The sequence below is a fragment of the Trichosurus vulpecula genome, chromosome 9 (assembly GCF_011100635.1).
Source record: "Trichosurus vulpecula isolate mTriVul1 chromosome 9, mTriVul1.pri, whole genome shotgun sequence".
Lineage (NCBI taxonomy): Eukaryota > Metazoa > Chordata > Mammalia > Diprotodontia > Phalangeridae > Trichosurus > Trichosurus vulpecula.
Window position 1 is genome coordinate 190,772,827 of NC_050581.1, and position 25,859 is coordinate 190,798,685.

Sequence of the window (25,859 nt, forward strand, 5' to 3'; positions counted from 1 at the left end):
GATGTAGGGAGCAACTGAGCAGCCTGAAATTCATGTGGACAGACAATTTACTGGGCAAGATGAATGGGAAGCCACAAACACTCCACTGGTAGCAGAGTCGGGGTCCAAGAAGGGCAGGAAGCCACCCAGTTCCAGAAAGTCTTGGCAGATCCTAAAAATGCCTTTTCCCCCAAAGCCAATTAGGGAACAGCTTTCCAAAGTAAGCATTCTGCTACAGGGCTATCTATCATTCTACGTGCGTGGCTATTCTCACAAAAACCAGGCACAACGAAGGGGGCAAGCAGGGGCTTCAAGCAATTGACACCACTCAGCATGAATTTACTCTTAATCCATGCTGACCACAAGGCTTGAGGGTAATACTTGAGACCAGTACACCTCATGCCTGCTCTTCAAAAGTCCATTTGGTTCAGTCTTCAGGACCTTCTAATGACAGATTACTGTATCCTGGCTAACTCCCATCCATTGAGTCATTAGCTTTGTACTTCAATGCTATGGGGATCAGCTGTCTCCAAAGGGGGCACTTTCTCTAAGGGTACAAATCACAAGTGATCCATGCCTGCCCACTCTATGTGCCTCTTCTCCATATCTTCCCTGGGGACCTTCCTTTAGGAGCTATTCTCATCATTCTCATCATCATCAGCCCATCTTCTTTCCCATGGCATCCCATGTTTCTTACGCTGTTCTTGGTTGGTCACAAGTGGATCCTGCTCATAGCCACCATCTACCTCCCCATGGCTCTTTCAATGACTCTCACCTATCATTCTTAAGGGGTAAAGCTATGCCATGACCAGCCATCATGAAGCATTGCCAGAAGAACTGAATCATTTAAAAGGTGTGTCTTTGCTTTAGGGAGAAGCTCAGGGGAATCACTAGTTTAAACCATCCCATTGAGGAGTTTTCTCTCTTCAGAAGCACCTCACAGCTAAATTGCATAGTGAACAGGCTGTTTGACTTGGAGTGAGGAAAATCGGAACTTCAATTACGAATCAGGCTCTTACTAGCTGTGTGACCCTGGGCTAACCTCTGCTGGCCTCAGTTTCTTCATCTGGAAAGTGAAGAGGCTGGTCTCAATGACTTTCTAAGTTCCTTCTAGCTCCAGATCTAGGATCCTATAGTTTTAAGACACAGGATTCAATCTGTCTTCTCTGAACCCTTTAAAATCCACTGTCCAGAAAACAAGGACGTTAAGTCAGACTATTCCCAACTTCGCTCTCCTTTGCCCTCACAAATTCTAAGATGGCAGACTGACTTCTTCCCAAGGTTGCCCTCATGTTCGCCTTTGCAGTCAGGTCCTCCTCACTGGTCAGAAGCAGGTCCAGGATAGCCATTCCCTCAGGTCTCCTCCATTTTTTTGGAGAAGAAAATTATCATTAAGATAGATATGCCAGAAATTGATGAGCTTTTAGCAGAGAGTGGGCTATGCAAGTGTCTGGAGAGGAGTCCTCCCCCATGGCTGTATCAAGTCTCTGGGCCAGAAGCATGTTTTCCCAACACCTCATTCAGCAAATCCTTTTCTCCAAGTATTCTGAAGCACTACAGTACACTTCTGTTATTCCTCCATTGTTGATCCCTCTCCCAAAATGTTTCCATCACATTTTCTCCACTCATTTTATGGATCTACTCTCATAAGTATCTCACAGAGATAACACTGGGCCTGGAGTCAGGAAGACCTGAGTTCAAATCCAGCCTCAGACACTTATAAGCTATGTTACCCATATCAAGTCACATAAATGTTGCCTGCCTCCATTTCTTCAACTGTAAAGTAGGGATAATAATTAGCACCTATCTCACAGAAGTGTTGTGAGAAATCAATGAGATAATATTTGTAAAGCCCGTAGCACAACACATATTAGGCACTTACAATGTGTTTGTTCCCTTCTCCCCACCCCTTTTAAATATACAATACTATTCCACTTTCCTATCAAGCTAGTCTGTTGCTTTTGAAACTATTAGTCAACAGACATTTACTAAGCACCTACCGTGTGCCAAGCATGACGTGAGATGCTGGTTTAACCTTTCATACTCTTGTACCAGTCAAGAGCCCCAGTGGTATTTGTGAGGTCAGCTAGGCCTTTTTGTATCAACTTAGTGCATGTGTGCTTAGAGATCAGAGATCAAGGGGGTTATTGATGTCTCGCTTTTTAGACATTCCTTTAGACATTCCAGACCCTTGCTACTGCTGGATAGCCTTCTTCCTCACTGTGGTATCTGGCCCAGAAAATATTGTTGGGCTGTTTTCTTACCTCTCACTTGCTGTTCAGTTTTATTCCCTCTTGGACAAACAAGGGAGACTCTGGGCAAAGACATTCAACAGCTCTCACAATGCACACTCTAGCCCTGGCCTTGAGGTCTCCCTGCCTATATTCTAACCCAGGGTGCAGAAATCCAAACCCTTAAGCATCATCTTTTTGACCAACTTCCCAAACTCCTATCTTCAATATGTTGCACTGATGAACCCAAGAGAAAAGTTTTACACTCGTCCCTCTTAAAAGCCACCAAAGACCAAGGCCACCCTCGGGGGATTCCTGATACTATTTCTCTATAACTAGACTTGGTTTGGGTTTACATACCCTATGTGGTGCTGGACTAAGGGCAGATCCAAGAATCTGATGTCACATTTTGATGGCACTAAATCTCTTAGGCATATGGTGGCATGACCACCTGGACGAATTGTTCCCTGACAATCATTTACAAGAACCATACTTACTAAAACTAAATCCAAACAGATGGCAATTGAGTCTGCCTCACTTAGGAAGACACTCGTGTGCAGGGAGGCCAGGGACTCCTGAAGAGGAGCACATAAGGAGTCAGCTAGAATAAGCAGCCACAGGCCAAAAGAGGAAGCACATCATAAGGACCACCCTTTCCTGAGCTTTTCTGGATTTCTGTTTGGTTCCATGAACAAAACCATGAAGAGAATTTTATCTTCCTTAATTTCAAGAGATCACATGATAAAAGGAACAAAACTCATATTATTCAACAATGATCTGCCTCTCAGACCTCAAGCAAAAAGCTGGATTTCTATTCTAACAGACAACAGACCTCCTGCTCAGCATTTCGTGAATCCAGCTACCAGAGAATGGCAGCCTTCCTCTTGTTTTTACTCCCCTGGAGGCTCTGGGCAAAATTCTCTCTGATCTTAATGTCCTAGCCTCCCCACAAACCTCACCTGAGAGAAAACCCAATGGTTCATTCACAAACCTAACCTCAAAGACTTGAGGGGGGCTTGGCAAAGAGTAAGCACTCCATAAATGCTTTTTCATTCATTCATTCATTCATTCATTCATTCATTCATTCATTCGTACCAAAGAGCTAGACTGAAATAAGGTATCAGCTGTTAAGAAACCTTCAGCTAGAAACTTATGCTGAACATCTGTCCTACATGCTTTGGAACAGTCCAGATTTCAAGAAGGTGAATAAGATTTGCATACAGCAACCATAGTTGGAGAGTTCTGGCAAGAAGTGGTTATGCCTCATCCCAGCTCCCCTTCATCACCTCAAAGCAGGAAGAAATGTGCCAAATAAAATAGAAGAGCAAGAACCAAAAATAGCGGAAAGGAAAGGAATCATTGCAAAGAAAACCACAGAAAAAACTAGGATGGAGATTAAAGAAATGAATAAGCAAATAAAGCAGCCTAGTACAATGAAGCTGTACTATGGGGTAAAAAGAAGCTAGGAATACTCTCCAGGAGAAAAGAATAATATTGAAATAGCCAAATACCCTAGAAACGAGACTGGAGCAACCTCAGGAAGCCCAGAGTTTCTTAGAAGTTCAAAAGAACTGAAGGAAATTAGAGGGAAATTAGAACTCTTAAAGAATCAATCAATAAGCATATAGAATTAGAAAAGATAAAAAAGAAAATCAATGGCTTAGAACAGATAATAGGGAAATTTAACAAAACAGTAGACACTATGTAAAAGGGAACTCCAGGGATGGAAAACAAAGATGCAAAGCTAAAACCACAAGCTTCAGAATAAAATCAAAAGACAGTAAAATTAAGGGCCACGCAAGACCTCTGCAATCCAAAGTAATTGGCAGAGTTTTCAGAGATGATCAGAGAATTATTGGCCTCCTGGGGGAAAATACCATCAAAGAAAGAACCTGAATATCATATTTCAAAAAAAAACATAGAGAAAATTGCCTGGAAATGCTAGAAAAAGGTGGCAAAGTATGGCTTGATAAAATCCATATGGCTCTAGGAGAAAAATTCTAACTTTTATTCAGTAAGAAATGTAGTCACCAAGATCTAGAAGTAAAGTATCAAAGAGCAAGCAGCCAGGAGGAGAAATTTTACATAATAAGAAATCAGGCAGGACACTTATTAAAAGAAAAAGCCAGAATATGATAATGTAACATATCCTAAAAAGATGAGCATATTCCTATATGAGAAAAACAAGCCTTCAACATGACAGGCTTTCATTCATTCTTTTCCAAAAAATTAGAACAAGGCCTTTGAAATGCAAATTTAGCAAGGAAAGAAATTGAATAAATGTAAATAAGTCCATGTCACATGAAAAAGCTGGAATCTGTACTGGGATTCCTCTATCACAATGATAAATACTTTTGGTGAACCGATACCTCCCAGTTTTATGTCTTGTGTGATGTTTATTATCAGAGGGTCACTGAATGGGGTTATTTCTGTTGTCACATCTTCCAAGGAATCTTGAATAACCTTGATGACCTTGAAGGCCATATTTTGTTTAATCAAATCACATGCTTTTTCATAATTAAGAAACAATCAGCACAGTGGGATCTCATATTCTCTACATCTTTCAGTTAATTATTTACACAGATAAGTAAATACAAAAGATATACAAAGCAATTCCGTGGAGGCGGGAAAGAGCATTAACAACCAGAAGGATCCATCATTCTAGAAATAATACACTGAAAATTACTGTATTGTTCATACCCTTTTATTCAGCAATCCCACTCCTGAATTTCATACTCCAAAGAAGGCTAACGTGTGTAGGCAAAGGACTCATGTTCAAAATTATTCTCATGAGCATTATTTGTAATAACAAAAAGCTACAAGTAAAGTTGTCCCATGATTGGGAAATGGCTGAATAAATTGTGGTATATGCCTATGATGGGATATTACCACAAGGTAAAGAATGGAGAATTAGAAGAAGCAGGAAAAGTCCTAGATGAAGTGACAAAGAGTAACAAGAGGAGAATCAGAGGAATACAGCACACAGTGTCTCTGCCCATGTGAATAAACAATCTCAAAGGCAACTACATTCAGATGAAATCCAATGAATGGGGTTAGTACTGAGCTGTTAAAGGGAAAGCACACTGACTTCCTTTCTGTTTATAATTGGGAAACCACAAAAATGGAGAGGGACAATCATCCGGTTTGGTGGTTTTACGTGACTTATGGTGTGAGAGGTGTCCTTTGAGTTTTTGTTCAGTATGTCCAAAAGAAATGTATCATTCAAAAACAAAAACAAACAGAACCACAATGGAGTAGAAAGAGTAATGAATCGGGGCAGCTAGGTGGCGCAGGGAGTAGAGCACTGGCCCTGGAGTCAGGAGGACCTGAGTTCAAATCTGACCTCAGACACTTGACACACTTACTAACTGTGTGACCTTGGGCAAGTCACTTAACCCCAATTGCCCTACCTTCCCCCTCTTAAAAAAATGAGTAATGAATCAAGAACTAAACCTTGGTTTCTACTCCAAGAATTGTCACTTAATTGTGACTTTGGGCAAGTCACTTCATCTCTCTAGTCTTAATTACTTCATCAGTGAAATGAAACTTTACCTTGAAGGTCCCTTTGAGCTCAAAAGATCTAGAACCCCTTTAGGTTTTAAAAATGTTTTATTGATTGTTCAATAATTATTGCTGCCTATTCATTTCTCAACATACCACCCCAAATGAGCCCTACCCCATAATAAATAAAAACAGCCAACAATACAATGCCATCTGATATTGATACATGTATAATATTCTAACCCTATCACACTCCATCTCTCTCACAAGAAGATGGAAAGTGGCTTCAACATTTCTTTTCCAGGAACAAGATTGGCCATTCTAATTAAACTGAATTCAGCTGCCCTTTAGTTGTTTTCTTTCACTTTATTGTCATTGGCTATACTGTTCTCCTCTCTTTACTTCTCTCTGCATCAGTTCTGACAAGTCTTCTGATGTTTCTCTGAATTCCTCATATTCATGATTTTACTGATAATGTGCTATTATATTCATACCCCACTATATTTATAGCAGCAGTTTTTTTATTGGAACAAAGAAATGGATCCAAAACAAGGCTCCACCAATTGGTGAATGGCCAAAAAAGAAAAAAGAAAGCAGCATATGAATGTAATGGAAAATTACTGGGCAGTATAAAATAATGAATATTAGGAATTCAGTGAAACATGGGAAGATTTGCATGAACTGTCTCAGAATTGTGAAAGAACAAGAAAAATGAAACTGAGTGTTGCATAATTATAATGACCAGCTTGCCCCTGAAGAAGCACTGAGTATATGTACCTTCCTCCCTTCACAAAGAGGTAAAGGACTATGGCTGTAGAACATCATAGAGATTGACAGGCAAGTAATGTGCTGGTTAATTTTGCTGTACTGGTTTTTGTTCTCTCATTTTTAAGTATTTCTTACAAGTTATGGATCCCTTGGCAGGGAAGTGAAATTGATATCTCTGAAAACGAGTGAGACTTAAAACAAAAGATATCAAAAAAAATACAATACAATGTTCAAAAGCGCTGCTATGGACATGTTGGTATCTATGGGACATGTCTTTCTTCAATGTCCTTGGCAATATTAAGCTTGCTTTATTGGATCATATTTCCTTATTTTAAGACCCCAAAACATAGTCTCTCTGTACATATCTCCTGAAAGATCATGCTGGGTCATCTTTTTGTCATTTCTTCAGGAGACTATTTCTACCATGTCATCTAACTTCGGTGGAGAGAAACCTCAAATCATGCAGGCAATAGCTATAAAGAATCTTATGGTTGCCTGTTTTCTCCTGTTCCACAAAAAATAAAATTACCCAACTGCCAATTTTTATTTTAACATTAAGTTCCTACCACCTCACATAAGGGGTGGAAGCTACATCCTGGGGAGAACAAAGAAGGAGAGGTGTCACCATGATGCTATTTCTTTGGAAGGATCTTGCTATGGAATCGTCTTTACTCCCACTGCCAATCCAATGTTCAGTGCCTCCTAATGATGCGCCAGGATGCCATTTTGATCCTCATCAAGCAATATCTAATCTACCACACCCTACCACACCAGTGCATTTTCCAACGGGAAACTTCCTTAGATGCTTGCTGTCTTTGAGCTGTCAAGGGTGCTTGGAACATAATGAACATTGAGGTACTGAGGGAGGCATGGATGTACTGAGCGTGGCATGGGTGTACAAGAGGTGGCATGGATATAGTGAGAGCCTCATTTCACTTCTGATCACAACGGCCTGTAGCTACAATACCTCACTGAATGTCTTACCTTCCACAAGAGCACGGCCAGTAACAAAAAGATGAGGATGCCCACCAGCAAGCTGATGGCAATAATCCAGCCCACAACATAACCACGAGGCTCCAAATTGTGCAGTGCTTCAAAGACCACCTACAAGGCAAGGACAGAGAACAATTTCACAATCAGACACAGGAGTTTTCTTCCTGGCACATAATGTGCTGGAGTCTAGCCGTACATTTGACATTTGGGGCAGACTGTCAAAGAACAGCCTTATAAAAACAAAACTCACAACTTAAAGAGCACGCTAAAATCAGAACAAAAATTCTAGAAAGATTTATTAGCATATAATGATAGCAATTGGGCATGAGGAAACGTCAATAATTGAACATGAGAAGCAGCTTGGCACGGTGGATAGAATGCCAGCCTTTGAGCCAGAAAGACCTGAGTTCAGTTCCTCCTTCTGACATCTACTAACTCTGCTATGACGGGATAATTACTTAAACGCTCATGACCTCAGTTTCCCTATCTGTACAATGGCGATAAAATGAGATCATCTCTGTAAATTGCTTTGCAAACCTTATATTGTTATATGAATGTTAGTTATTATTACTATTAGTCTTTCAATTGCCCCCAGACACTTCTCTAAGATTAGAATTTGCAGAGCAGGTGCTGGCTTACATTGGTAGAGGGAGTTTCCTCCTTATCTCAATAAAATCAGAGGTATAAACCAAAATCAAAGCATAAACAAAAACTCTCAGCCTAGCCTCAAGACATTAAAAAAAGATATTCTTGACAGACTCAACTCTATTCAACAAAATATAATTGAGTACCTACTATATGCCAGGCACTGCACTCGGTGCTAAGGATAACATGACAAACATGAAATAGTCCCTGCCCTCAAAGATCTTACATTCTACCACCGTGGTTACAGTGTGTATGCTAACAAGAAGGTGCAGATTAGATACAAAGAAATTAACAAGAAGAGGGAAGTACTTATCAGGACCAGAGGGCACATGTTCTTTAACTCCTTTTGAAAACATCTATTTGGGGCTTTTCTCTTCCTTTTATCATGGCACCCCATCCCCATATCTAGCACAGTCTCTTGTGCATAGTAGGATATATGAGAGGGATACAGACCGGCCCTGTGATTTCACAGGAAGAGGGAACTCCAAAGTTAGAATTCCCTCCATCAATGCATGTGGGTACCGTCGTAGCACTTAGTCTTACAGTCGCCTAGAGTATTGAGAGATGAAGTGACTAGCCCAGGATTACACAGCCTGCCTCAAAGGCAGGATTTGAACCCAGTCCTGGCTTAGAGAACAACTCCCTGTCCACTGTGCCACCTTGCTGCCTCTTAGTAGCACATAGTAGGTGCCTAAAAAAACTTGTTGGATTAAATTGGTCTGGTTAAGGAAAAAACATAAGCTAACAGGCAACATGGGAAAAGTGCCGTCAGATAAGCTGCGCCTTTAATCCTCATCACATGCAGATCAGAGATCCTATCGACACAAGGCAAGCTTTCCCAAAGCACACTCTACTGCTTGGCCCTGGGCAGTTTTGTTCTCCCCTTCCCAGATCCTCCTACACGCCCTGCAGTGGCCCTGTTCTGAAGTGCAATTCCAACGTGACTGGATCTAGGGAATGCTGGAGATTTAAGGGAATGATTGCCAGTATATCCTTGCTGCCCCAGCTATACAAAGAATCTCGTAATGAAGCTATTCATTAACAGCCAGCATTCAAGTTCCACACTAATCCGGGGGTGGGGAGTGGTCCTGGGCTAGGCCAGGGGAGGGCAAACTTTAGCAGGTTTACCAACTTCGAAAAACTTCCTACACAGGCTCAGTGATGTCCCTAGCCATTCGCCTAGGGACCAGGCTGGCTAACTTTAGGAAAGCTCACTGAGCCAAGGCTAGTGATCAGTGACAGCTTCCTGGTTTGTCTTTGTAGCCTCAGTGCTAAGCACAGTGTCTAGCACATAGTAGGTGCTTAATAAACACTCACTGATTGGTTGGTTGACAATACCTTTTGAGAGGCAGCTTGGGATAGTGGATAGATACTGGGTTGGAGACAGAAGACTTGTGTTATATCCAGTCTGAGCTACCTACCAGTGGTCTGACCCCCACTGAATCAGTTAACCCCTGAGGCTCAGTAGGGATCCTAAATGCACCTATCTCACAAGGTTATTTTCAGGGATCAAATGAGAGAATACACATGTAAAGTATTTTTGTAAACCTTAAAGCCCTATGTAAATGCCAGATGAATTTATAATAAATTACTGAATATATTTATTAGATGTAAAAAATTCAAATGTTTAAATTTATATGTGTATATAACAGCATATAATAAGTAAAAGAATATTTTATGTTATTAGACTATCTAAATAACAAATACATTTCATTGATAAATATTTATAACAAATAAATATATTTGCATTTATTATGTTAGCATCTGGGGGCATTTTATTTAATACTTTGGGAGGAGGGAATAAGTATTTATAAAGCACCGACCCCGATGTCAGGGCACTGTGCTAGGCACTTTACAAACATTTCCATTGGATCCTCACAACAGTCCTTTGAGGAAGGGACTGTTAATGCAGCTGAGGCAAACAAAGGTTAAGTGACTTGCCCAGGGTCACGCAGCAAGGAAGTATCTGAGGCTAGATTTGAACTCGGGTCTTCCTGACTCCAGGCCCAGTGTTCTATGCACTTACTCTTTGATCCTTAATCACATTGCTCTTCAGCTTTTTTTCTCAACTTATCTTTGTCTTCCCTGAAAAGTACAAGAAAGAAGCCATTGCATTTGGGATCTGAGCACCCTGGGGTTGTTAGAAGGCCAACATCTCTCTGGGCCTTGGTTTTCGCATCTGTAAAATGGAAGAGGACGTACTTCTTAGATGGCCCTTCCAGCTCTAAGTTGATGAATCTTTGACCCAAAGGACCTTAGAAGATGTTCAATAACTATCTGTCGAATGAATGAATGAACGAATGAATGATTCACCATCCCTGGCTGGCTGTCACATGAGCTGCTCAAGCTTCCATAAGCTCCCCATTCACTCCACAAGCAGTGACCCCAGGAATGCTGGAGGAGGCGGAGTGTGTTCATAAGATAGATATACCCTGGTGTTCACCTTTCTGAAGAAAAAAAGCATTGCAAAGAGAGTCAAAGATTTCTCTTCACATGTCATCACAGACCTTAAATGAAAGCCAGAAGGGATCTGAGAGATCATTCAATCCAACCAGCTCATTTTACAGATGAGCAAACTAAGGAACAGAATTATTTTTTATTCTTTGTTGACAGGACTGACTTTCTGGATAGAGCACAGGGAGGGATAAACATGATATCAAAACAAGGTATCAACAAAAGTAAGACACACATTTTTAAGGAGCTACTATGAATAGCCTGATATGCATAGGGCTCTTCTTTCTGCCCTCAATCTCCTTATAGTACTAAGATTTCTTTGTAAGACTACGTTTCTGTATTTGGGGCATCTTTGGAAAAGAGGGAGTTTCATTCCTAAAGGCACTAGACCGTGCATGCCCTTTGACTCAGCAATACCTCTTCTAGGTCTACACCCCAAAGAAATAAAAGAAGAAGAAAAGGAGACATATGTATAAAAACAATTTAGCAGCTCTTTTTGTTATAACAAAAGATTGGAATTGGAAGGGGTGCCCATCAATTGGGGAATGGCTAAACAAGTTATGGTATATGAATGTACTGGAATACTACTGTTCCATAAGAAATGAACAAAAGAATGTTTCCAGAGAAACCTAGAAAGATTTGTCTGAACTGATGCAGAGTAAATAGGACCAAGTGAAGAATGTATTCAACAAAAATAACATTGTAAAGACAAACTACTTTGATAGACTTAAAGACACTGATTATGCAGGGATTGACTCCAGTTCCAAAGGACCATTGATAAAGTATGCTACCTATTTCCTGATAGAGAGGTGATAGATTCAAGATGCAGAATGAGACATACATTTCAGGACATAGGAAATGTGGCAATTTGTTTTGCTAGATTAAGAATATTTGTTAGGAGGGACTTATTTTCTTTTTCTTATTGGAAAGAGGGAGATAGAAGAAAGGGAGGAAGAGGGAGGAAAGAGGCGAGAAGGATAAGGGCAGGGGGAAATAGGAAGTTCATTTAAAACTGAACCTTTCTAGGAATCCTGAGGAAATTGCTATTTGAAATCAAGCACTTATTTATTCAGTGTCTATTATGTGCCAAACATTGAGGATACAAAGACAAGAATTCCATTTGAAAATATTTTTAGTGAAACACAAAATATGGGCTAATTCATTAGCAGGCATGTATACATGCTACAAAAATATATACATGCAAAAATACACAAAGAATTGTTTTCCTTATTTCTGATCGCTGGAACATGCCAATGAATCAGGCAGGTTACTGTTATTATTCCTGTAAAAGTCAGGCTAGTCTCCAAAGAGCCAAGAGATTTCTCTATAGTCCTGGGATGTTAGAAAAAATGAAGGTGGGACCATCCATTTGGAGCTGGCCGAGACCTTGGAGACCAGCCTCCTCTTTTTACAGATGAGGAAAATGAGGTTCAGAGAAGCTAACAGACCTGCCCATGGTCCCACAGTCAAGTGTCGGAGGTAGATTCCAAGTGCAGCACTTCAGCCATTATGCCCACTGGATGCCCTATTAGTGTACCTTAAAAAAAACTATTCACAATTTGAAAAGCAGAGGCAAAGCCAAGATCTGAACCCCCATCCTGGGGTTCTACACGTGGAGCTCTCTCCATGGCACCTCAGTGCTGAAAGCAAGTGGCACCAAGGCAAACTTCTCACCTCTAGAGAGAAGACTTTGATCTGTCTTCAATTCCCAAAGGAATCTTGGCTGGGATAGATGGCCTCCTTCCCAGACTTCTGAGGAAGATGGGCTGCCACTGCCCGACAGCCATCAAGATAGTCCCTTCCTCAGAGCTCAGGCACCACCATAGTCTCCTAAGACACCTGCCCCATGTTCTTCCACTCGCCCTGTCAGGAAGCCACTCTTATCATGCACCTGGTTATTTTGCAATAATAAACCTGGGCTGGGGACCTGTTGGACTATGCCTTGCTCTGAGTCTTCTCTCCATGTGGACTCCCCAGCAACTTCTCCTCTCCTGTCTGGTTCCCCTTTCCACTGGCTATTCAAGGGCAGCCACACCTCCAAGAGGAGGAAGAGAAGGCTGGGGGTAGGGGACGAGACCAATTGAATCCTGAACCTCTCTCTCCAAAGAAGCAGCTTGACAAGTTCTCAACCCAGCTTCTTTCCATAAGCTTTTCATTACTCAAGCCCAGCCAGCTGTTCTGCGTCACCATTAGGAAGACTGACAGGCAATTATCTTGATGGGCAGACAACAGGGCCTCCTGAGGAAGGCATGTCTTGGGAGACGGGGAACGATTTCCAGAGCCTCTCACCTCAAGGCAGCTGTTTTCTATTAGGTCCAGATCACCATCCCCAACAGAGGTTCTTGGCTTTAACGGCAGACCAGCGCCACATGGCCTAGCTCCGAGAAGACCGTGGGCTCCATCTAATCCCACATTCTGAAGCATGTCTCAGGAGTATGGGATGAATTATGAGACACTAGTGAAGACCAAAACAGGTCTTGAGCTCATTGGATTTTTTCAAAACTACATATCATTGTGAAGGAAATATATCACCCATCTGTCTGCCCTGGTTTCTTGCCTGGGTACCCATCAGAAAAGACAGCCACTGAAGCTGAGCTAGCCCTTGGATCCAGACGACCTTCATGTTGCGATCTACTTCACTTCAGCTCAAGGCACATTTCCTCTGATCTCATTCTCCAACTTTATGCCAGTAGGCAGAAATCATATCTCCCTCTTTGTTCACTGCAAGACCTTGGAATCAGCAAAGGTCTTTTGAAATGGAAAAGGTAATTGGAAACAGAAAATGGGACCCAGACTTCCAAGAATCATGGGGCACGAACTTTGGGACGTAGATCACCCCGTATTTACCCTACAGTCCTCAGGTAGAATTGAACTAACTTACAAAGCCCCAGAACCTCAGAGTTGGAAGGGGCTTCCAACTCTGGAAAGTTGGAAGACTGGCATAGATGACTTCCCAGGTTCTTCCATTTCTGAATGTTCTGATCTAGGCTTAAAGATTTCTCAAGAAGATCATGACCTTGGCAAGGTTGTGCTAGAGAGCTGGCCTACTATTAGACACAAAACAGATGAGGATTTCTTCTACTGTTCTTAGTCTATACACTTTCATCAGAAGCAGGTTCATTGGCTTATTTTGCCAGAAAGAATGCTTAACCTCTCCCCTCCACTTTTTTTTGTTTAGTGCTCTATGCCCCACAGCCACACCTGAAAGTTCTTCCTCCCTCATGCCTGCAGTGCACTTCCTCCCCAACTCTGCCACTTAGAATCCTTGGCTTCCTTCAAGACTCTGCCCAAGTCTTACCTTCTGCGGGGGTACCATTCCTGGTCCCACATACATACACACCAGCTGCTAGCTCCTTCCCCTCTAAGGTTACCTTTTATTGTTCTTGTATGTGTCTTGTATCTTAGAATGGAAGCTCCTTGAGGGAAGAGACTTTCATTTCTTAGTATTCCCAGGCTTAGGAAAGTGCCTGGCATGTAGCTTAATGACCACATGTTGACGGATTTCAGTGATACTCTTCATCCTACTGGCTTTCTGAGTTTGGCATGACCCACTGCTTCACATGGGGGACACAATAAAACCATCCCCTGGGTGATGATGGAAACATCCCAGCAATTCTGAGAAGTCTCATCTTGGGAAAACAGATAGAAGAAGAAACAGCAGCAAGAAACCTTATGGGAATAATATATACAGACAGGTTCAAATGCTTACAGGTGAGAGAGGCAGTGTGGGAAATTGAAAAGAGCCCTGGGGCATAAACTGTCAGGCATGAGTGATGTGTAGGTTGAGTTTCCTGAACTGCTTTCTTTCCCTCTTTCTTTGTGTCAAGAGAGGGATATCCCATAGGGTAGGGAAGAAAGGAGAGAGAGATCTGGAAGTAAGCCTTATGTAAAACCAAAAGATATCAGTAAAAATATTAACAGTTCTTTTAAGAAAGCCACACAAAGTGGGGGAGAGAAGGGGGGAGGTTGAGCCAGATGACCCCTAAGCACCCTTTCAGGCCTCTAGTGTTAAGATTCTGCGGTTCAGAGCCAGTCATTCCTGCTTCCAGCCCCATTTCCATTGATTGATTCAGTCTGCAGCAAAAAAACCCACAGGAATCAGAGGCTGGAGTCTCTTCCAGTGCGTGCGGTCTTCTCCTCCAACTTTGGTTTTCAGAAGACAGCAACAATGGCTGACAAATGTGCCTCCTAACTCTAACCCCATAGGGCCCTTACAGACCTGCAACTGAGAAGGGCTGAGAAGTGACCCAGAATCAACCTTCAGGCCCAGCCGGCTGGGGATATTTATTTATTCTGAGGCACCAAATGGTCTCTGCAAAGTCATTGCAAAACTCTGCAGCTCCACCTCTGGAAATCCCAAAGGCTCCTTTGGGGTCCTATACCCTGACCTTGACACCAGGTAGACAAAAGCCGGTAATCACAAATAGCCTCTCTGATAAGGTGTGATTTTCCCTTCAGACAAAACCTCCAATACACCCCTACGATGGACCAAATGACGGCCCCAGTGAGGCAAAGCACAGGCTAGACCAGGATGGCCTGCCCCTCAGCAGTGAACATTATCATCAGAGCTCCCAGTGAGAGACGAAGACTTCCCAAGAAACAAATGAAAGAACACAAATGACAGCGAAATGACATTTTTTTTCCACCGGGTTCTGATTACATCTAAATAACTGTGGTTTGTGATGAGTTGTATTTCTAGCTATATCCTGTCTAAAGGAAGATGGCCATGTGTAAGGGGGCAGACAGAGAGAGAGTGGAGGGGAGCAGATGGATAGGAAGGGAGGGCAGTGTATGCAGGAGACAAGAAATGCTCAGAGCCAGACCACATTTTACGCCGTTCTCTGAATATGACTCTTCAGAAAACATACCAGGCGGGTGAAAAAAACAGACATATGGAAACAGAGGAGAGGAGAAAACAGCAAATTGAGGCCACATTCCAGAAGACTAGAGTTACAAACCTATTTTATAATGCAACAGTAGTTCAAACATTCCCCTTCCCTTACATATGATCGTGCCCCAGAAATCTAGGAGATTTTGTTCTATTTTATTTTTTACAAAAGGTAACTAGGTATTTGATAAAGTTTTCACTAAGTCAGTGGGTAATCAACGCATTTCTCTTTGGTCATAGCATCTCTCCTGGGTGGTAAACTCAGCCGGGCTCCTGGCTTTGTTGAGTCCACACCCATCATTTTTAGCTGGAATGAGGGGTCACGTTCCTTCAAGCTGCTTCCTCCCTCAGGTGGCTTTCTGTTTCCATCTGGGTTCAGCTGTGTCTCTACTACCGGCTAGATGTAAATAATGGGACTATCTAGTCCATTGCTTTACAGTGAGGAAACTGAGGTCCAAGGCTGCTAAGTAACCTGTCTAAGGTCACACACATAGCAATAATCACAGAGAGCTCCAACCACTAGGAAATGTTTCCTGACATCAAGTCAAAGTATTTTTCTGAAACTTCCACCCATTCCTTCTTGTTCTGCCCTCTGGGGCCAAGTGGACAGCCAGGTAGGGTCTGGGCCTGGGAATTCATTAGTTTGGAGAATTCCCACAGGAGGAAACTTCATCTACCAATGCAGACAGGCACCTTCCGGCAACTTAGTCACCCAGAGCACTGAGAGGCCACATGACCGATGTTACATCACCAATAAGGGACAGAGATGAGACTTGAACCCAGATTCCCGTAGCAGTGAGGCTGGCTCTCTAGATACTGTTCTGTGCTGCCAGTTAGAGCCAAGCAAAATAAGCCTAATTCATCTTTCTATGCAGTACTTCCACTGAGCCTGGGGCTCATACCTTCCATACTATCATATCTGCCTGCACAATGGTGGCCCTCCAGTAGGGACTGAACTCTAATTTTTGTTTTTGGTGTGTGTGTGTGTGTAATTAGTGGGGGATTAGAATGAACCATAGTTCATGGATTTGGGCATGCATGCAAGGCCCTTCCAGTGAGATGTGGGCTCTGGTCTCTTGCTAAAGGACACGTGTGACCAGAGTTCCTGGTTGGTCCTTTGGTCCCTATGATAGAGAAGATAGAGGTCAATCAGGAGTATCAGTTGGTAGCAGAGTGAGGGCATTGGGAGGCATCTGGAGTTGGAGAGAAAGGAAGTGGAGGAGAGAAGAATGGATGAACCAGGGCTCTTCTCCACCCTCACCACCTTAACACAGCCCATGGCAAATGGCCAGCTTGGCTTTAGCCTCTTCCCTCCATAGAGGGGGGTTGGCCTGCAGCACTTCCCATGAAACTGGGCAGGCACCTGGTCCCCTTCCAGGCAGCATGTTATGGCCCCTTGCTAAAGGATATACATGACCAGATGTTTCCTACTGGTCCCCATTCTGCTTGTCTCTGTCCCAGGGAACTAAAGAATCAGTCAGGACTTGATCTGCTCATGTGGACTCTGCTGCCAATTTAGAACTGCTCTCTTATTTGTCCTTCAGGAAACATGCACATAGATAGATGAGTCTGATGACCCTCATTTCCCTGAGGAACCATAGGCTCTGACTCCAGGAGGGAGGCAAGATGGAGCAGTGAGAACAGTCATTTGGACCCTTGTCTGAATCCTGGTTCTGCCCCTGACTACCTCAGGTATATCTTGGGTATGTCACTTCCCCCACTCTGGACCTATTTCTTCCTATATCAAATGACAGACTAGATGGTGTGTGGGGTCCCTTCTAGCTCTAAATTTATGATCTTAAACCCTAGGACTGCAGCACTCACCCAGGGATTGGCATCCTGAGCCTTTCACTATCTTTGGGCCACTCACTCGCCAGATGTCAGGGTCTGGGCTCACAGCAGACACATAATTTCTGAACAACAAGTCCAGGCTTCTGTCCATGATCTAATATATTTCTTGCCAAGAATCCCCACCCCAATCCCTAGCCATCAGGCAAATTCCTTGCTGAGCAAATAGGCCCCATGCATTGTCCTGAAGGATGGCAGCCTTCTGTCAAATGATGAATGGCTGACAAGGTTTTTACTTCACCTGTTTGGTTTGGATTCCAAATATAGGAGCAAAGGCATAAGAGATAGAAGATGGAATGATGTTTACAGGGCACAGGCAGCAGGAAAGAAAAGACATCTAGTTCCTGGTCTCAAGGAGCTGACATTCTAGAGTTGGGTGGCTCCTCTGCTGGACAGCTCCAATAGGTAGGAAGCACTTGGTTAGATCTGTATCTTGACAGTTTTAATTCACTCTTCTTAGTTCTGCCTTCTGGGATCCAACCAAAGGAATTCTCTTCCACATAGCCCCCTGAATACTTGAAGACAGCCATTCTGCCCTTCCCTCCCCTTCCTCCTGAATCTTCTCTTCTCCAGACTAAACCTCCTCAGGCCATATGTCTTGGCTCAGATGACCTGGTTCAGGTCGGGTCTTTGTATGGTCCTTCCTAGACAACCCTTACTGTCCTGCCTCTTCTCCAACTTAGCAATAACCTTCCTAAAAGGCACACCAAGAAATGGGCACAATACTCTACAAATAGTCTGACACTGAGACTGCTCCCTCCCATCACTCAATCAACGTGCATTTACTGACCACCTGCTGTGTGCCAGGTATTGTCCTGAGTGCTGTGGATAGGGATGAAGGACTGGATCTATGATTTAACTGGCTATGGATCAACAAACACCCCCTACCAAGAGATTCCACTTTTTTTGAACTTACACTCTTAGAGTCACCCACAGCTCTGAGAGGTTGTGATTTGCCCAGGGTCACACAGCCAGCAGGTTACAAGCCCCCTCCAAGACCACTTTTCATTCCAATTACTGCATGGCTGTCAAATGCTGGGGGGTATAGACCCAAAAACAAGACAGTGCCTGCCCTCAGGAAGCTTATATTCTCCCATGATCTGGACTCAATATCTCTCTTTACAGTTTCTAAACTTACTTAATCTTGTTAGCTCATATTAAGCACACAAACTGCTGAAACACCTCTAATCTTTTGGGGCTTTTTCTCTGCAAAAATTCAAAAAAACTTGTCAGAAATGTATAGGATCAGAGCACACAGAGCAGAGAAAACCAAACCCAAAAACCAATGTATACCATGAATACAACAATGTAAATGAAAACAACCCTAAAAAGTACCAGACTGATTAAATGTAGTGAAGTGGTCAGTCTTGGTTCCACAAAATATATGATGAAACAGACTTTCCTTCTTTTCTCCTGGGATAGTAGGGATGTGGAATGCTGCATACACGGTCAGGTAAGGTCTCTGCCTTGATTGGTTTTGCTTAACTTTTCCTTTGTTGTAAGAGAAGGTTCAATAGTGAGAGGAGACTGGAAATGTCTGTGATGCGTAAAACCAGAGGCATCAATAAAACTTTTAAAATTCCATAAAACAGCATCAGGAATAAATGTTTTTTTCAAAGCCTCGACTGATCCCCTGGCAGCTACCTATGCTCATCTGTCAAAAGAAGGACCTGGACAGCTTGGTCACCAAGGTCCTGTCCAGCTCTCACACTGTAGGGCACCAGGAGGGTTGGGGCTCATCCACCAGTCACAGCAAGCTCATCAACTGAGTCCAGATTTCAGGCTGAGTTCTCTGACTCCTGCCAATGCAAAGTGCCAAGTGGTGGCTTGTGGCCCTAGATGTAGAGCCAGAGCACTTGGGTCTGAATCCTGCCTGGGTGACCCTGGGCAAGTCACTTCCCCCCAGTCCTCAGTTTTCTCATCTGTAAATGAGGGAGCTAAACTCAATGATCTCAAAGGACCCTTCTGGTTCTGAATCCATGACCTTAAGATATTTTCTGAGCAGGTTGGTGCGAGTTCATGGGTTGGGTTGGAATGCTAATCATCCCCCTGGATGGAAATTTGCTCAAATCCACATGAAAGTCATACTGATCTAATCTACCTCTCCAATTGTACTGAGCCCGAAAGAGACCCAGGGCCTTGGTGAGGAGTTATAGAGCTCAGATGCAAGCCTGGGTCCTCTGAACTCAATAGAAGGGTTCAGTGGACAGAGCTCTGCATTAGGAGGCAAAGGGCCTGGGTTCAAATCTCAGTCTTTTTACTTACTACCTGTATGACCTTGGACAATTCTCTCCTCGAGATAATGAGGAGGGAGTGCAATAAATGATCCTCGATTTCCATTCCAATGCTAAATCTGGGATTCTAGTCTGGATGGATCTTGTATAAATCTAATTGTTTACATGTTGTCTCTATCATTGGACTGGGAGTTCCCTGAGGGCAGAGACCCTTTCTATTCTGTTCTTCAGTACTAGCACCATGCCTGACACAGAGGGGATAGGGATGAGGAAGGGTCCTGTGATTTCATTTATGTAAGGAACTCCCAGTGAGGGTTGGCACTTTCTCTGCCTCTTCTATTGTTACGGAGTTGCCTCTCGAGCAGCAGTTCACTTTGCAAGGGGGATCCAGGACCCCTTTGGCACTCTGGGGAAATCTATGGGCCCCTCCTTAGAACAATGTTTTTAAATGTAGAAAATACAATGCACAGAATTACAAAGGAAAGCAAGTATAATGAAGTACAGTTATCAAATATTTTCACTTTTTTTAAGTTTGCAAAACTCCAGGTAAAGACCTCCCTGCTCTAGAGGAATGAGAGGTTAAGTGACTCGTCCAGAGTCACACGGCCAGTATGTGCCTGAGCCAGGAACGAACCCGGATTATCCTGGCTCTGATGATGGCTCCTCTGTCCGATCTGGCAATCCACCCCACCGCCTGACCCATGGTAAACACAGGAGAAGTGCGTGTTGAGTTACAGCCCAATCTTTCAAGAGGAGGCTTTTAAAGAGCTTACCCAAAAATGTTATCCATGAAAAGTTATACACAATCAGCTTTGGGGGTTGTTCTCCATCTCAAAAGTGGCTACCGATCAAATGTTCATGAGTCTTTTTAAATTATTCATTGTAACTCTTGCCCTCTCCTTCCCACACAGACTCCCCTACTAGCTAAAAGTGCATCCTGCCAAAGACCATCCCAAATAAAGCCCTGAGCTGACATCTTGAGAAACTGAACCTAATTTAAACGCTGTGGCAGCAGTCTCCTGTATGAAATCTCCCCCACAATTTATGTTTCTCTGGAAATCCGGCCTTCATGGTAACCAGACAGAGCTTGTTTGCAGCAGAAGAGCATGTCACTATTCCCCCTCCACCCACCTTCCACCTCCACCCAGGGACCATATTTCTCCTCTCAGCCAGGAAATCAGATTCAAGATTCTCGGCTGGGCCTCCAGATACAAATGGCAGATGTATGAAGGGGGTGAGGGGGAATGCTTAAGCCTCCTCTGACCTCTCAGGATCTTCAGACTCCTGAATCATTGTTGGGGGCGCAGAAGGTCTGCCACAGGAAGTTATGAAAGAAGCAAGGATAATGAACACATGAACCCAATCTCCTACAGTGAGAAAAAGGAATAAGGTGTGTTTGGAGAAGAAGAGGAAGAGGAAGGAGGAAGAAAATGAAGATGAAGAAGATGAAGATAAGAAAGAAAAAGAAAAAGGAAGAAAAGAAAGAAGAGGAGGAGGAAAGTGAAGAAGAAAGAAAAATAAGAAAAGGAAGGAGGAAGAGAAGGAAGCAGAGAAAGAAGAGGAATAAAGAAAGAGGATGACAACAAAAAGAAGGTCCCTCCACCAAAGCATTAAGTTCCCTAACTTGGAGTTTTCCAATTCCTGGGTGCACTGGGAGGTTCAGTGACTTGACCCGGGTTACAACGCCAGTGTTTGCATCAGAGATCGGATGTGAACCTAGGTGTTCCTGACACCATGGCCAGCACTCCCACTCCCACTCCCTCTCCCTCTCTCTCTCTCTCTCCCCCCCACCTCTCCCTTACTCAGTAGTAACAATACCAACAGCTGACCCATAGGTAGAACTTCAAGGCTTACAAAGTCCTTCTTATATAACATTTCCCATGATCCTCTCCACCACACTGAAAAGTAAAGTCAGTAAAATGGAAATGCTGCTTTTTGTTTGGCAAATGGTGAGACAGTCAAAACCACCTGGCCAGGCCAGGGCTCCACTGCTAGAAAGGAAGTGGCTGAGATGGGATTCAGGCTCAGGCCTTCCTGATTCCAAGCCTGCTACCCTACCCACTGCACCACACATTCTCTCATGTGCAGGCAGCTATGAGATCGATGCGGCTGTCACCGAAACAGCCAAATGAAAACAGTCATTCACATTTCTATTGAGGGAAAAATCTGTTTAAATTGCAGGAATTTCTCAGCATTTATAAAGCATCTCCTATGTGCCAGGCACTGGTTAAGTAGTATGTTCAGAGTCCCACAACTGGTGTCAGAAGTGAGATTTAAACCCAGGTATTCCTGAATCCAAATCCCTTCTATAGGGCACAGTTATCAAACTCACAGCCCACAGTGAAAAGTGCTGGCAAAACTCCCCCACGGAGCAGGACCAGATTAAAATGTAATTAAGATATGCTTAACAAAGTAAATAAAAGTACAATACCACATAGATAACGTAAACTTATGGTTTTCTAAGTCAATATGCCACAGTCTGCAGCAGAGATCTGTTTCTATTTGAATTTGACATTAGTGGTCTACATGACCCTGCCTCCCAAGCAACTCCTCCACGACCTTGAATAGGGCCTGCTTTTTCCATTATGGAACCCCATCAATAGGTAGCAGATTCCTTTGGATTGTAAACTACCCTGCTCCTCCCACTAAGCACCAAAAGAAGACTCATCCTAGCAGATTCTCTGAGGTCCCTCCATTATTTGGCATCACTGCATCACAGAACTAAAACCAGAAGGAACACCTGAGCCACCAAGTCCAAGACCCTCATTTACAGATGGGGAAACTGAGGACTACAGAGAGGAAGTGTCTTGCTCAAGACCCCAAATCAAGGGCTAGAAGGAACCTCAGGGGCCATCAGGTCCAGTCCCTCATTAGACTGATGAAGAACTGAGACTGAGGGAGGGCAGATGATCTGTCCAAAGTCACATAGGTGGAAAGTGGTGGAAATGGGATGCTGTTTAGGGTTCAAAGATTCTAAGTTCAGCATTTTCCCCACCATACCATGCAGTTAACATCCAAGAAAACTGACCCTTGGCCTGTTCATTCAAATTGTCTGAAATCCAATAATCTTAGCCATGGTAAAACATCTATGCACTGCTTTCAGGTTTAGAGGATTTTCCTTATGACCACATGAGGGGAAGTCGTTCAAGCTTATGGGAGTCCCATGTGTGCAAGCTAGAAAACCCCTGCTATAGAGGAGATATCTCCACCTTGGGCTGAGTGTGTCCAAAGCAGTTACCATCAGGGAACAGATTTGTGCTCTACATCCTGCCCCTGACACTTAATACCAGTGGGGCCTTGTATAACTTATTCTGACGGAGACAGTTTCCTCATCTGTAAGTTGAAGTCGGTGGACTAATCAGCTTCCAATGTTTCTTCTAGGCTGTGTCTATGATCCCATGATCTATTTAAGGGATTTCTAATTTTGCCAAGGTTCTCAGTCTGTGGATACCAAACAAAGGCTGACCTTGACCTTCTCTGAGAACTAATCAGCCCTGAGACCCCCAGACCAGACTTCCCTTTCAGACTCTCTCACACCCACACACCATCACGGGCTTCTTTCAGCCCTGAAACCTGAACAGTCTCGTGCCAGCCTTGATTGCTAAATAACAAGGGGGAGGGACCCTCGAGAAGTATCCAGTGCTTGGCTACTTGGATAGGACCTCTCCAAGTTATTAAAACAATGAGTTCTAAAATCCACGAATGATGCGGTTTGGGAGAAGAGCCCTGGTTTCAGAGAACAGACTAAGTTGAATAAACATATCTCTGGGCCTCACAGTGAAAATCTAAACCCTGGCAGGGGCACTTGACTCCCTCCAGTGTGTACACGGCTTTGAGATGATGTCCTTGAGAACAGTGGTGGTCACAGAGTTACTTCAAAGTGACCCCAGGCTGGGGACCAATGGCAGCCAGGCATTTGTTAAATAAGCTACATCCTGACTTAGCTGCTCATGAGAACTACTATCCACTTCTTGGCATATACTAAGAGGGAAAGGAGCTTTTTGACTCACTGTGATCTCTTCTGGGTTCCCGTTGGCTATTTCCACCACCCTAAGAGTAGCATCCACTTTCACTTTGGCTCGGGTCACAAATTGGATGACTGATGAGCTATCCTGTAAGGAAAAAAAATACCACAGAGACAATTAAGACATCTCTTCCCCCCAAGAATAGCTATGCATATTATCACATAGCAGAAAGGGCCTTCAGAGATCATCTACTGCATCCTGTCCAGGAATGAGAGGACACAGAAGGACAAATATGAACTGTGAGGTAAGAATCCCCAGGAAAACAATATAGCTATAATGACTCTAATCTTGTCAGTCAACGAGCATTTATTAAGCCCCTACTAAGTTTTAGGCACTGTGCTAAATCCTTGAGAGACAAAGAAAGGCAAAAATAAAAAAACAAAAACCCAGCGTATGGTCTCAATGAGCTCACAGTCTAATGACTTATGGGGGAGGCCACACGCAAACAGCTCTGTACAAACAAGATTTAGACAGGATAAACTGGAGATGATTAGCAGAGGGAAGGCCCTGAGGGGAGTATTGAGAGGACATGGGGAAAGGCTTCTTACAGAAGGTATAATTTTTAGCTGAACTTGAAGGAAGCCAGGAGGTAGAGATGAAAGGGAGAGAATTCCAAGCATGAGGGACAGCCAGTGGAAATGCCCAGGATTGGGAGATGAAGCACATTGTGTAGGGAACGTCAAGGAGGCTGGCACTGCAGGATCACACAATGCATGGAGGGAATAAGGCACAAGAAGATGGTAAGGTTATGAAGGGCTTTGCTCCTGGAGGTGACAGGGAGCCCACTGGAGTTTGCTGAATAGTAGGGTCACATGGACCATTTGACACCTGAGTGGAGAATGGACTGGAGTGGGAGAGACTGGAGGCACCAGCAACTACTGCAATAACCTAGGCATGAGGTGATGAGAGCCTGCACCAGGACTGGGGCAGAGGAGGAAGAGGAGACATATATAAGAGATGCTGCAAATGGAAAGAACAGAGAAATGAACACTATAATTATGATACCCAAACTCAGACATGGAGAAGAGTTAAGACAATGAACTTCCCTCCTTTCTTTGTGGACTATGATGCGAGACTAGGATGGGGAACATAGCACACACTGTCAGATACAACTGATATGTTAGTTGGGTTCTCCTGAACTACTTTTTTTTCTTTCTTTTTTATTCTTGGTTACACAACAATAGCTCATGCCATAGGCAAATGGGGGATGCATATATTCGGAAATGAAGGTGACTTAAAGAATGGCTCCTGTAGCACTCCCCACCCCACTCCAGGCGGATCCACTCTCTTCCTCTTGCCTTGAAGATTTCCAATATTCAGGAATGCACCAGTTCCAGAGGCAGCCCTTCTCCTGAGGGACGGTTCTAAGTGCCAGCACCTTCCTGCATATGGGAAGCTTCCATTCCTTTCTCCTACCATGGTTCTCCCCTCTGGGGCTTAGAAGAACACAGCCGATCTCTCTATTAAATGGAACTTCTTCAGATACTTGAAGATGGATCTCGGGAACCTCTTAAGTCTTCTCCTCACCAAGCTCTTCCTCTTATAGAATGGTTTTTTGTATACCCACTATTGGGGTCACCCTCTTCCAGACATTCTCAAGCTTGTTAAAATCCTCCTTACGATATCCCATGCCCAGAACTGTATACAGCACTGTAGATGGGGCCTCACCACACCAGAGTTAACCAGTACTGTAACTTTGCCTCATCCTTGTTCTGAATATAGTATTGTTATTAATGCAGAATCTGACTAGATGAAGTCTTGGCTGACTCACACTGAATTTACAAACCACTAAGCTTAAAGCGAAACAAAACAAAACTAGGATCACGGCAACTGGTCCCATCACTTCCTGGAAAATAGAGGGAGCAGAAATGGAGGCAGCGCCAGATTTTCTCTTCTTGGGCCCAAAGATCACCACAGACAGTGACTGCAGCCATGAAATTAAAAGATGCTTGTTCCTTGGAAGGAAAGCCATGGCAAATCTGGACAGCAGACTAAAAAGCAGAGACACCACCCTGCTGACATAGTCAGAGTCTATGGTTTTTCCAATAGCAACGTATGGCTGGGTAAATTGGACTATTTAGGAAAGCTGAGCACCACAGAATTGTTGTTTTTGAACTGGGATGCTAGAGAAGACTTTGGTGAGTCCCTTGGACAGCAGGGAGATCAAATCAGTCCATAGTTAAGGAAATTAATTCAGGCTCTTCACCAGAAGGTCAAATACTGAAGCTAAAGCTTAAATTCTTTGGCCACATAATGAGAAAATAGGATTCCCTGGTGTTGGGAAAGATCGAAG

General features: G+C 43.4%; 1 protein-coding gene across 1 annotated transcript in view; it reads right to left on the reverse strand.

Annotated features, from left to right (window-relative positions):
• ITGA9 (integrin subunit alpha 9) overlaps positions 1–25,859 on the reverse strand; it is a 349,120-nt gene that overhangs the window by 11,665 nt on the left and 311,596 nt on the right. Inside the window, exons 26-27 of the mRNA XM_036738550.1 lie at positions 23,552–23,653; positions 7,464–7,583 (exon numbers count right to left, since the gene is read on the reverse strand). Coding sequence (XP_036594445.1) covers positions 7,464–7,583; positions 23,552–23,653 — 222 coding nt within the window. The remainder of the gene's footprint in view (positions 1–7,463; positions 7,584–23,551; positions 23,654–25,859) is intronic.